Source organism: Gymnodraco acuticeps, unplaced genomic scaffold (assembly GCF_902827175.1).
Source record: "Gymnodraco acuticeps unplaced genomic scaffold, fGymAcu1.1, whole genome shotgun sequence".
Taxonomy (NCBI): domain Eukaryota; kingdom Metazoa; phylum Chordata; class Actinopteri; order Perciformes; family Bathydraconidae; genus Gymnodraco; species Gymnodraco acuticeps.
The window spans coordinates 124,040-137,806 of record NW_022990229.1 but is presented as its reverse complement, the minus strand read 5'-3'; the positions used below and the strand labels follow the sequence as shown (position 1 = coordinate 137,806).

Below are 13,767 nucleotides of genomic sequence, written 5' to 3'. Positions count from 1 at the left end.
CCGGACTGATTGGAGCCTCCAGCAGATCCTTTCCTGCACCCTCCAGTATATTCCCATGCTGTAGCCAGAGATACCGGTGGACCTGTGTCGCCCACGCAATCCGCGCCTGCGAGACTGCGACTGCTGCGCACAGTGTAAGTGCAGTACTGGCCGCCTTACCTATCTCCTCAGCCTCCACTGAGGACATGGTTTTTGACTGCTCGGACATTTCCACCATGGAGTTTGACAGCAACGCTATATTGTTCGCCGCCGCTGATGCCAAAAACGCACACTGGTGCATTCGGTCCGTCTGTCGGGCGACAAACCGATCTTTGGTGGCAGCCAGCATGGGTTGCCGTCCGGTAACCGTGCTGGCCTGCCTAGCCCCAAAGAACGCCGTGAGGTTCGGCTCTAGAGGAGGCACGGTCGGGAAACCTACATCCGTGAATCCCACCACTCTCGTGAGGGGCACGTATGTCCCTATCAGAGCCCTCATTGCTCCAGGGTCTGCCGCCGCCCCCTCCTGGTACTTCCTTATGGCCGGGAAGCGTGGCCAGACCGGGTCACTCCTGACCCTGTGTACCCGGGAGAACACCCCGGACATATCATCCGGAGGCGAGCTCTCCTGAGCTAGGGGAACGGGGAGATTTCTCCAGGCGGCCGCTTTAGATATAATCTCCGGAAGTTCCAGGAGAATCCCGCCAATCGACGGCAACGCCGTGGTGGCAGAGATAGGGCTCACGGGATCATACATCGGACCTACACTGGGTCCCCTACCTGTCTCCCTCCGTGTGGAGGGGAGAGATAATGGGGGGAATCACCCGGTGATCCCTGAATGGAGGGGACGTAGTCGTCCGACTCGTGCCCGCCATTTGGATCCAGGAAGTCAAGGGCTTTGTCCCCGGAGTACTCCTCCTGGACGGGCCAATCGTCCTCGGCAGCTGCAGCAGCGAGAGCGTCCACTCTCTGCTGTCTGAGGGCCTGCGGGAGACGGGCACAATGCGAGCATGATACCCCGGGAGTGAGAGCAGCGTTCGCATGCTCTATTCCCAGGCAGGACTCACACTGTGAGTGCCTGTCAAAGCTCATAATGTAGCCCGACCCGCATACGAGGCAATCCCTGACGCAACCTTGACTTTCCTGCCCAGTCTCCATCTTACCAGAAAAACAAAGCTTTTTAGGAGGAATGTTTGCTTTTCAGTAAGTAGCTCTTAAAAGAACTTGTTTTGCCTGTCAATGCTTCTGCAACGGAGTGCTGAAGAAAAGTAGGAGTGGATTGTAGGGCCTACTTCCTATTTATACGGAAGTGAGCCTGGAGGTGGGGCCCACGTCATAGGTGGGCGTGGAATAAGTCTGTCAGTGCTGCACACGTGCAGTGGGGATTACCCAATAGCGATAGCCTTAGAGGGCGAAGCCTTATACGATATAGAACACCGGGTGCTATGCTGTTTCTCACCTGCAATAAACTGTGTTTTTCTGATTCATGGCGAGCATTACAGAGCACAGCCAGTATTGTAACCGAACCACAAGGAGAAGAAAATGGGGAAATTACGTAAGCCAACATTTGGCTCAACTGCGCTGGCCCTTTTGATTTTTATTGATCAAATTTAGCCAACGGCTTGGAACAGATGTTTGTAATTATGGCACATGCGGTAAAATGATTAATGTGTTTACTGGACAAAGAACAATTACTTAAAGCAAACAGGATCTAAGGTGCATCCGGAAAAAACCCACAAACACCTTCATCTGCTTGGCTATACAAGAGGGCCTGTCAGAGAGATCAAGTGAAGAGGTGCAGCTTCTCTTATTGTTGACAGATACAATAACTTGTAGGTGCTATCTGATTCACCCTGTTGCACTGTACAGCAGATATGAAGTGTGCCATGACAACAGTGGAAGATTCACTTCTAAACAATCACAAAACTTATTATACAAAGAGTCAACAATTTCTCATAGAAATAACATAGAACAGGATTCTCGTTTCTAGCCAATGAACTTTTATACTGTTAGCTAAATGACTACTGATGTGGTTATTATTACTTACTTTGTAAAGGGGATTTCTGTCACTATACATAGATTCATCAAACCATGAAGATAAGAGGAGGAAAACGTTCCCTTTTTCAGTATCTTTGTCTTTTGTGCTCTATATTGCAGCGCAGGAGACAGAATCTTAGTGGCTGACGACTCGAATGATGACTGGTGGAAGGTAGGTTCAAAACCAACTCATAACACCATTATGAATAGTGACAAGTCATCTTAAACATTTTCTGTTTATATTATAATTAACCTTCAAAGATTAAAAGTTACAAGATAACGGAAGCAGTTTTGAACGGTTTACATGAAATGTGGATTTTCCACAAAGCACCAAAATGCCCAAATAAGAAGTGGAGCTCTAAATTATATGAGCGAGGCAACAGGCTGACACAACTGCACGACAGATACTTTGGGTAGACAAAAGGGTGAAAACGTGACTGTCCAGAGGCAGCCTGCTACCACCAGACCATGAAGAAACTCATCACGCATTTTAACTCTGCTGCTGTTTTCTACCGGCTGTAGATTAACAGAGACATCTGGTCAGTTTGATATGGATACTGTTGTTACACATGCACAGTACAATGTTTAGGTACTGAAGGTGAGCGTAGCGTATCCTCTTTATATCTATGAACCAGGTGTATAGGTAGAAAGTAATGTACTGTACTGTGTTTTAAGGATTTTATCTAACCAGTGGTTTATTTTCCATATATTTCTTCAGGGGGTTATTGAGGACAGGATCGGTTACTTCCCGGCGGCCTATGTTCATCAGGCTGGGATTGAGGACCAAGTGTTCAGGTGTAACAGGACATTCATCGGCTGTAAGGAACAAGGACAGATCACCTTAAAGGAGGGACAGGTACTGTACACACCTACTGTATAAACCTTATGATGATGATGAGTATAGGCTGATGATAGGCTGATTATCGACATGTCAAGTGTAAAGTCTTAACATAAATACAGGCTGTAGGATGTCCTTTCTAAAATAGTGTTTATTTATATCCTTCATTATCCTGCCCTGTAATTATGGCCTGCTTTATCTTCTGCATCTGCAACTCTCCGTGTTATATTTCTTCTATTTTCCTGTTCTGGGTTTTGACATAGTAGTAGATAGTGCTTCACGACAGCAAAATACAACAAAATGCAAGTATGATAGTAAAAATATGATAATTATAAATAAACATCTTGCAAAAGGAATAAGATAATAAATGAATAGCATTGATTATAAGCCAAACACAAATGTTTTATTATGTAGAGGTACATTCTTAAAACTGCCAGATCAATCAATCAATCAAACGTATAACAGGCTAGATAGCTCAGTTTATGTGTATTTTTTTGGGGGAAAAACCCATTTACAAACTAACAGTGGGATTGTTGTTAAAGTCAATTGCCTGCCTTTAGAGCCACAACAACACAAAACACATTATTAATTAACGAAACATCAGCAGTCTTGATCACATGAACGTCCTTGTCATTATGGGTTAGGGGAGCAATGACCTTCAGAGTGAATATTTAAACTTCCACATTCTACCTGGGTGTAATTCATGATCACACTCTTGTCATTAGAGCTCATCAGATTCACATCATCCAGCAGCTCTTTAGCCATCTTATTACCCTCCTGCAGCCCCCACGTTGCCCCTTACTCTTCCCTCGCATTCACCTATAACCTGAAAAGATTGACTGGAGTATGCTGAAAGGATCCTTCGCCGGAGTAACCATTAGATTACCATTTTGGTATAATGGCTCTACTTAGGTCATGCCCCTTTTTTCCCACAATGCTTTCCAGGACATGTTGGGATTTTAAGTAAAGAACCCCCAGTGGAGATGAAACCGCTGATAAAACGAGTAGAGTCTGTGACCCGCTGCCTGTCTTTTCCGTTGACACAAAACCCAGGGGAAGGTTTTGGAGCGTACTAAAAGCCAGTATGCAGATACAATGTGTTCTAATCTATCAAGAGTGTCATTCAGGGAATCTAATAATCATAGCAATATTATAAACAAGCACAACTACATCATCATCATCATCATCATCTTTAAAAATAGGTTGCGTTTGTAAATTGTCCCTTTGAGCTGGACCATAAAAACAGAGATGAGAGAGACAAAGATAAAATTAAAATTGAAGTTTTGTTGATTATGTTTAGACTAGACGACATGTGGGCGCTTTATGGTTCATACATACAAATCTTTATTGACTATTAGATTTGCAAAATACCATAAAGCATGTAGTTGTAGAACAGTTCAACATGAAAACTGACAGGTTATCAAAGTAGATGCATGCCTAATAGAGGTGTAACGGTTCACAGAAGTCACAGTTCGGTTCATACCTCGGTTTGGGGGTCACGGTTCGGTACGGGTTTGGTACGGGTTCGGTACAACAAGGAAAAGCAAAAAAAGTCCCAAATGCATAATTCTTTTTTGCTGTTATTTATTTTTAACAGTAGTGCAAGTTTTGGTATGAAAATAAGGAACTCTAATATTTGGAATCATTAACTGTATTACACAGCTAACAACAAACCACAAACAGTAACACACACACTCAGATCATGGCCATATTATTTATGATGTCAAACAAAAAGGTTAAATAAGCTGTACAACTAAAAAGAATGTCTTGAAAATATTTCAATAAATAATAAAGTGTTTCAATCACAATCAATAAAAGGCAATACAGTTCTGTATAACATCTCCTGATGTCTAAATATAAAATGAATACAATGATAAATAAAAAACTAAATAAAATCTGTACCTTTAGGAGCAATGTCTAACATGTGTAATTAACTTGTGAGTGTGTGAGGCCATTATGCCTAATTATTACATGGCTTAGTTGAATACTCGATTCTGATTGGTCAATTCAGAACACGTGACACGTTGTTAATACCGAACAGACAGACCGCTGTCAAGGACTTATTGACCGTTGTTAAGGACGCTCACATCTTCAGAAAGAAGTCCGGTCGATTTATCTGTATACCGTTGGGGCCGAAAAGCAAACTGCATGCAGTTTGCTTTTCGAACTGGGACATGAAAAACAGCGCAGAAGTAACGGGGCAGAAACCCTCCTTTTTACGCAGCGGTCCAGACATAGACATCAAACGGCGACACATATTCAGTTGCCAGTTACTTTGGCATTAGGGCAGGGATATCTAGATACTTTCCAAGGTTTGACATCATGAATTGTGCTACTTTTAAAGCAAGCAGCGATGTTTTCAAATCTGTAATCAAAAAGCTCCTCAAAAACGCAAGCAGTTCCTACCGTTGGCTTTTCAAACTGACAAGAGACGCTCTAACTGTTTTTCAAATGTAACAGTTTGAAAAGCAAGCAAACTGTCTGATTGTCTTTAGTTTTCCGCTGTTGTGTGATAGCAACATGGAGGATTTTAACATTAATTTTAATATATTTGGAGAGCACAGTAATTTGGAGTAATGGTTAGTGGCTGATGAGTCCCCAGTGAAGAAAAGAAAAAGACAAGAGGGACAAGAAAAACAGCGGAGAAGTAACGGGCAGAAACCCTCCTTTTTACGCAGCGGTCCAGACATAGACATCAAACGGCGACACATATTCAGTGTGCAGTTCCTTTGGCATTAGGGCAGGGATATCTAGATACTTTCCAAGGTTTGACATCATGAATTGTGCTACTTTTAAAGCAAGCAGCGATGTTTTCAAATCTGTAATCAAAAACGCTATCGAAGCACTTCCTGCCGTTGCTACGTTAGTTCAAACGGTAACAACGGACTATTTTTCTTAGCGGATGCATGTCAATTTAAATCAATACAACTATTTTTTAAATCAATAAAATAATTTTCTAAATCCATAAAAGCATTTCAATTAATATTGGGATTCATAATATTACTTTGTTGAGAATGTGGCCATGTAATAAGCGGGATAATGTGCAGCGACTTGGTCATTATGGGGAAAAGAACACCTTCATGCCGATCTAGATCCCTCCGCTTCGCGTCGGGCTCCTGATCAGCCTGTCGGTGTTCTTTTCCCCATAATGACCGCGTTGCTGCACATTATCCCTTACATAAAAGGTACTCAAGCTTTACTCTATTTTCAAGTTGTTCTTCAAAAAGATGAGTTTGTCTACGTTGTCAGTAGTGAGGGCAGATCTGTTGGCGGTAACTAGCCCGCATGGTTTTTCTTACCACTGCTACGCTGACGACACCCAATTAATTCTGTCCTTTCCCCGCTCCGAGACCCAGGTCGTCGCACGCATCTCTGCTTGTCTAGCTGACATCTCTCAGTGGATGTCTGCTCACCACCTCAAGCTCAACCTTGACAAGACTGAGCTGCTCTTCCTCCCGGGAAAAGATTGTCCCACTCTTGACCTAACAATCAACATCGGCACCTCAGTTGTTTCCCCGACTCAGACTGCAAGGAATCTGGGTGTGACCCTAGATAACAACCTGTCCTTCACTGCAAACATCGCTGCTACAACCCGTTGCTGCAGATACAGGCTTTACAACATCAGGAAGATACGTCCCCAGCTGACTCAGAAAGCGACTCAGGTTCTGGTCCAGGCTCTCGTCATCTCACGCCTAGACTACTGCAACTCCCTCCTGGCTGGTCTACCTGCATGTGCCATCCGACCTCTGCAGCTCATCCAGAATGCAGCGGCTCGTCTGGTCTTCAACCTTCCTAAATTCTCCCACACCACTCCGCTCCTCCGCTCCCTTCACTGGCTTCCGGTAACTGCTAGAATCCACTTCAAGACACTGGTACTTGCTTGCCATGCTGCGAATGGATCTGGCCCTTCCTACATCCAGGACATGGTTAAACCGCACACCCCAGCGCGTGCACTACGCTCTGCATCAGCCAAACGACTCGTTGCGCCCTCGCTGCGAGGGGGACCCAAGTTCCCATCGGCGAAAACACGTGGGTTTGCTATCCTGGCTCCAAGATGGTGGAATGAGCTCCCCATTGACATCAGGACGGCAGATAGCTTGCACATCTTCCGGCGCAAACTGAAAACTCATCTCTTTCGACTCCACTTCGAGCGTTAGAACTATTAACGAAGCACTTTTATACTAATAAAGGACTGGCTTACCTAAAGCCAGTTGAGTAGCACTTGAAATGTTTAGCTCTATGAAACCTGATGTACTTATATGATTCTGTTTTCTTCAAGGTTGTGTCTTCCTGGTCGAATGTACTTATTGTAAGTCGCTTTGGATAAAAGCGTCAGCTAAATGCAATGTAATGTAATGTAATGTAACTATGTCACCTGCCGTCGAGAAAACCCTCTCGCTGGGGACTGAGACTGACTCGGATGTGATTGAGCATGTTTGACGTGTTACCACTAGCATACCGCACTGCTGTCGAACAACGCCGACACACCGTCCTCGTCCGATCCACCGCTCGCACCCCATCATTGTTGTAGTCCACAGGGAACCCGAAATGTTCCCACACACACCTGATTTAAAAGAAGCAGGTGGGTCTTCTAGCTCCTGTGTGTTGTGTGAACTCGCCATAGCTACTAACTGTTCTTCTTCATGTATTGTGTTCGTTTTTTTGTGTTTTGTTCTTGTTCTTCATTTGTTATTTACGGCCGGCTGGCTTTTAGGCGCAATACCGCCCCCTGGATTATATATAGTATATATAGTATATATATATATATACTGCCCTGAGTGACAGACTTTTTTCCCACTCGTAAAAAAAGGCGTATTCGCGGTGTGACTGCATGCGCCGAACCGTGACGGTACGGGACGAATACGGATACCGTTACACCCCCTAATGCCTAACCTAAAACATGAGAAACGGCCTAGGAGCCAAAAAAGACAACAGGGCTACTTTAAAGTATATATATCGACCTCACATCAGTATCAGATATTGTGTCCTTCCATCTGTTACTAACATTGATCAAATGTTTTATTGTATGTTTGACTGCACTGGTTATTTTCAATTTCTATTAAAGTACATTTTCATTATTTGCCTCAGATCTGTGTGAGCAGTGAGGGCGAACACAGCGGCTTCATCAGAGTGGCGAGTGGAAAGAAGAGAGGCTTCGTGCCCTGCGATGTTCTGGAAATCATATGAGACAAGCACTCAGAGACAGAAAGAGAGAGACTGAGACAACCAAGAGGAGGAGGAAACTAAAACTGCAAAATGGCTCAGAGAAACCAGGGAGAGACTTTGCCTCCTCAGAAGTGTTGATGTTAAAGTGATACTGGTTTTGTGAATGAAGACTCTGCTTTGTTGTGGGTCCGAGTCTCCGTACCTTCTTCCCTCTAACACAGGGCTAAATGCTAAAGTAGACATTATAGTGTGTTTGCTAAACAGAAGCCCTCTGTTTCACTGGATTTGATTTAATTTATAAAGCTGATCTAAGTGTTTCTGTTCCCCTTAGTTTGATTTTGCCACAAACTGTTTGTTTTTAAAAATGGAAACTCCCGTCTGGCTGTTTAAACTAAAGAAAAGGAAACAAACACAAAGCACATCCAATGCCATTCCTCTTACAAATAGTTTAGTTTCTCATGCTTTGACATCATGTTGCCGGCAAAAGTGTAGCTTTTAATCCAAGGATTTGAAGTTTGTAATAAATGGGTGATTATTTTGGATGACAAAATGCCAGATCTCAGAAGGCAATGGAAAATTGTATCACAGTAAACCTACTTTCTACTTAAAACATTTTTTTAAACTTGCCATAACTTCCAAACTACAGTGACAGTCCTAAGGTAGAAGGTCATTCACAACAAAGAGATTTGAGGGAGTATTTTCAGAGGAATTTGTCACAATCAAAGACTTCAGAAATGCTCAGTGGTCTTTTCAAAATATCGCCCTCATTTTCCCCAGATTTCAAATCTGACTCATTGCATTTCCTGAATTACTCAATGGTGACGGTAATATGCATTTTTCTTTATCGTTAAAATCAGAACCCTTATTTAAAATCTGTGTTCCACTAGAAAACAAACTTGTTATTTACAAATGTTTACCTTTTAAATTGTTTCCATGCTTTGGGATCCATTTGACTGATCTTTTAAGGTTTGTCTTTAATTAAATTATTTCTCTTTTTGGTGATTCTGAGAGGTTTTACATCATAGTAGATATAGTATATCTCTTAAAGGTTGTTCTGCACTAAAACGTGGCTTTATTGAATGTCCTGTAAATACTGTACATACAAAATAAAAAAATATTCTTTATCACAACAAACCTGATAATATTGTGGTGTCTTACACGTATGACTTATTTCTGTACCCAAGAGTTGTTACATTGAATTCCCTATAATAACATAAGCCTAATATTTAAAAAATGTCCGTCATGCTTCAAATATCTCTCTTGTCTATGAATAAGAATCGGTAAAAGGCTAATTTGCTCAAGTGGGCCCAAAGAAATTATGCAGCATGCAAATATGTATTTTATGATGTGATCTTTGTCAGTGAAAACAACTGGATTGTGACTCAGTTATTCACAGAGTGCAAAGAACCAAATTCATTTTCACAGCGCGAGAAGCAGTAGACTAGATTATTAAAAATCGTTTAATTCTAACTAATAACTTTCATGCCAACATTGATGAAAAGTCAACCGTGTTAGTCATAGTAATATGTTTTATATTTTTATATTTATATTTTTCTATATTTGTATTGGTTAAGTTCAATTGTGAGTCCACATTTCAAAGAAAAAAAATTGTATAACAATTCTAATTCCCTCCGCTGCTAAATAGTGTGATAAGGCTACAAGTGATACAAAAAGAAGTAGATAATTAGAGATTGTTTGGCCACTATATTTAAGCTGTATACACAGGAAATATTGGTGAGTATTTTTTCCAGAGTAATTACTATTTTGCTCTGAAATAGTGATATTTAATCATTTTGGAGTGTATTTATTACTCATAGCTTCTAGAGTGCGATCAAAAATGCAGAGTCAATTCTATTGGAGTCAAACCATGACCACGCTGTAACGGAGGTGATCTCTGGGGGCGTAGATCTCGGTGTCTTATATTATATAGCTTAATTTTTGGCGAAGTATATTACTTTGTTCCACGCTAAAACATTGCACAGGAAGCATGTGAATCTATGTCATTTATGCATCTATTTGTCACGATCTGTCTATGTTTTAGTTTGTCTGTCTCTGTTTCCTGTTGTAGTTTGAAAAGTGTTCCCCCTCCCGTCTTGTCTATTGCTGGTGATTGTGTTCACCTGGTGCCCTGTGTTTCTCCTCCCTCCTCACCTGTGTCTTGTTGGTTTGATTAGTCCTGTGTGTATGTAGGTTCTGTTTTCCTGTTAGTGTGTGTGAGGTCCTTGTTGCTGGTAACTGTTCATGTGAGACAGTCATATTGAGGCTGTGTATCATGAACCACAGCGATGAATAAATGCCCACACCGGGTTGTATTTTAACTCTCTGCCTGCTTGCTTGGTCGGGCCGCTCAATGGTCAGCTTCATACACGCCCACTCGTGTTACTTAAGCACTTTGGTTTATTGACCTTTTTTATTATAAAGATCATTATGGTTCATTTATTCTATTCTGAGTAAAATTACCTTCTATTGGGAGTAAAATTACCTTCTATTGGGAGTAAAATTACCTTCTATTGGGAGTAAAATTACCTTCTATTTGGAGTAAAATGACCTTCTATTTGGAGTAAAATTACCTTCTAGTTGGAGTAAAATTACCTTCTATTTGGAGTAAAATTACCTTCTAGTTGGAGTGAAATGACGTTCGATTGGGAGTAAAATTACCTTCTATTATGAGTAAAATGGCAGTAGAGTTGTTTTTAATATACGCTACATAGAGTAAATAACCATTAAGCAGAGTCAAATCTAAGCACATAATAGAGTAAAATGAACTCTAAAAATACAACTCTGAACAAAGAGTACATTTTACTCTATATAGGTTGGGACCAAATGTAATATTTTTAGAGTAACATTTGAGTCAATTTTACTCAGAGAAATGTACTGTGTAGTTGCAGCTCATTGTAAGAGTGTCACAGTGGGCTATGCAGTGAAAACAGAGTATTTGGCTTAGTTTTTTTACTTCATTAAGTAAAATATGTATTACTAACAAACCTTAACTGTAAACTGATGTTTCATTTGATCATGATTCATCCCCATTTGATGTGCCGGACCATCTGACCAGACCATCTGCACAGTCCACCATGAGGGACTGCTTCAGACCTCAGAGGCTTCAGCAGCTACATTTAGCATCTGCCTGCATGTTTAAATTGTCTCTGGAAGCCTAAGTATAGAAGTGGAGACACTCACAGACACTTAATGACTGCCCATGTTCCTGTAGTGTGTCTGTGTGATGACACACAACCAGCGTCACTGCAGGATACCGACGAGACTCTAGCTCCACCTGTTGGTTTGTTAGAGTAGCAGCAACATCCACCAACTGGGTTGAACTGACTGAGCTGTATTCACACTGTGTCTCAAATGAGTGGCACACTTTTACCTTGGTCCACCATTCATATTAAGCTCTCTTACAAAAAACTAATCAGAAAATGCTCAACTTAAAGCTGTACTATGTTAATGTTTTGAGCAATGGTTTAAATTAATATGTTTGAGTGTAAGAACATTATGATTGTTTGTTAAAAATTGATTATTATCACACAACGCAGTTTCGCTCGGCTCTACAGAGCTTTATGGCATCACTTTGTTTTGTTTTTTTGCTACCTTTGGTTCACTTTCTCAACTCTTGTGTCATTTTGAGATGCAGCAAAGAACAGATTTCAGTAAAAAAAAAAAAAACCTGTAGCCTACAATACCTGCTCATCACCACACACCAGAAAGACACAGTTAACAACTAGCTGGTACCTTCAGGAGTAGGAGAGACCAGAGCAAGAGTCCAATGTTGCCCTGGATGCACAACTCAATTTACATTAAAGCACATCAAAAATCAATAAATGCCAAATTAAGTAACATGATGAAGGAACTTTGGGGGTTTATACGTTTTTAAGGTACATGGGTTACATTCCCATAGGTAAAAAAGACTATCTATCTACCTATTCAAACAATTAGGTCCTACTTTCTTTTTTTACATTTTTCATGTTGTGCGTGCAAAGGAGTTGGAAGATGAACTGCGGGTGTTAAATATGGTCTCAGTAGTTGAAGCAGGAAGGGGATAGTGCTCGATTCAGTCTCATAATAAGAAAGGTGTAAAAACAGGTCACGTATTATTGGAAGGATTAACACTCATTCAACATTGTGTTCTTTATATTGCAGCTTCTTGGGTTTTTCAATAATAACCAAACACAGCTACATTGGAATTTGATGAATGTCGTTTTTTTTCTCAAATAAGTGTCATAGTGTTTTCCATAAGGCTGCTTTTAACACTATGACACACTTGCCAGTAAGGGAAGTCTTTATGTCAAGGAAAAAACAACTACTAATATGTGAAAACAAGAAGGGGAAAATAAATATTGAGTCATTAAAGTTGAAGCCCATTGCATGTTCATTATGCAATAAATCTTCAGTATCTTCAATCTTTTTTAAATCTCTCTAAAAGGGGAACAATAAAAACAATATATTTGAAACAAATATAACTTGATGAATTTATCGATATATTAAATGGTAAATAAATAAATGGACAAGAGGTCACTTTCTATAAACTTGTTGTCTACATATCCCTAAAAAAGCTGCCAGGCCCCTGCAGCAATTACATACATATTAGGACTAAACTAAATACATTAAGTTAATACATGTTTGTCTGTAGGTTAACTGATTTATTGTGTAGTAAAATAAAACACATCTGCGCTTGTTTCTTTTAAGAAGTACATTTGAAATACTTTCACGTGTTTGTAAGACATTCTTTTTAAATTCAGTGTCTGACTTTAGCAGGGGAAATGCCACGTGCGGTGCTAATATGTGCGTTTGAGAGGCATGCAAATTATAAAAAGCCACAGAAGGTGAAGCTGATGATACATCAATGACTCATCAGCAATCAGCAATGTGCATCTCATGCTCGTAAGAATTCCAGATACATTTTCCCTTTTTGTTTTAAATATTTACGAGACACATTTCATTTCAGCGGTTGTTTAACTTGTGTACGTTTCTGGACCTCCAGACTGAGGAGGAGGATTTCCATTCTAGTTCAAATAAGAGTTGAGGCGGAGCACTGACCATACAGAGGAGGTGAGAAGCTGACACACACACACACACACACACACAATTAGAAACACTGTATTACCATGCCATTGTTTTACTGACTGTTATCTATCTTATTTGGTAATAAGTAACACACCTCTCTTTTATTTTATTTGTAAGAGACCATGTAACATATTAAACTTAAATGTTACCATTTATTGTAATGTAGCATTTAGCTTGGAAGGAATTTCCATCTACAGTCCATTGGGTGGTCACCAGGTGGTCACCAGGTGGTCACACGTTTAAAGAGGCCCTATTAGGCTTTTTGGTGTTTCTCCTTTCTTGTTGTGTGTTATAGGTTTTAGTGCATGTAAATGGTCAGCAAAGTTTAAAACCACCAAATTCCCTCCAGCTGGAGTTTCTATCCCACACCCCTGCCTGAAACGCCTCAATTGGATGTCTTTGTATAGTTCAGTATCATAATGACATCACTATGTAACGCTTGCTCTATTGGCTAGGCAAGGAGAGTTTATTTATACAGCTCCTTTCAACACAAGGCAATTCATAGTGTTTTACAAAAATGAACAACATTTAGAGCATTAAGTAATAGTGCTAGTGCTCCAACACCTTGTATGTGATAGGCTAAGGGGCGGGACATCTCTAAGCGGTTGACCACTCACAACAGAGCCAGCTAACCAATCAGAGCAGACTGGGCTCTGGTTTCAGACAGAGGGTGAAAAGAGGCAGCA

The 13,767-nt window shown here is 40.8% G+C and overlaps 1 protein-coding gene across 1 annotated transcript in view; it reads left to right on the top strand.

The window, feature by feature from the left end:
- The window catches only part of LOC117547980 (SH3 and cysteine-rich domain-containing protein-like), a 49,120-nt gene extending 39,964 nt beyond the window's left edge, over positions 1-9,156 (top strand). Inside the window, exons 10-12 of the mRNA XM_034218894.1 lie at positions 2,134-2,185; positions 2,732-2,869; positions 7,940-9,156. Coding sequence (XP_034074785.1) covers positions 2,134-2,185; positions 2,732-2,869; positions 7,940-8,038 — 289 coding nt within the window. The 3' untranslated portion in view covers positions 8,039-9,156. The remainder of the gene's footprint in view (positions 1-2,133; positions 2,186-2,731; positions 2,870-7,939) is intronic.
- Positions 9,157-13,767: the final 4,611 nt, after the last annotated feature.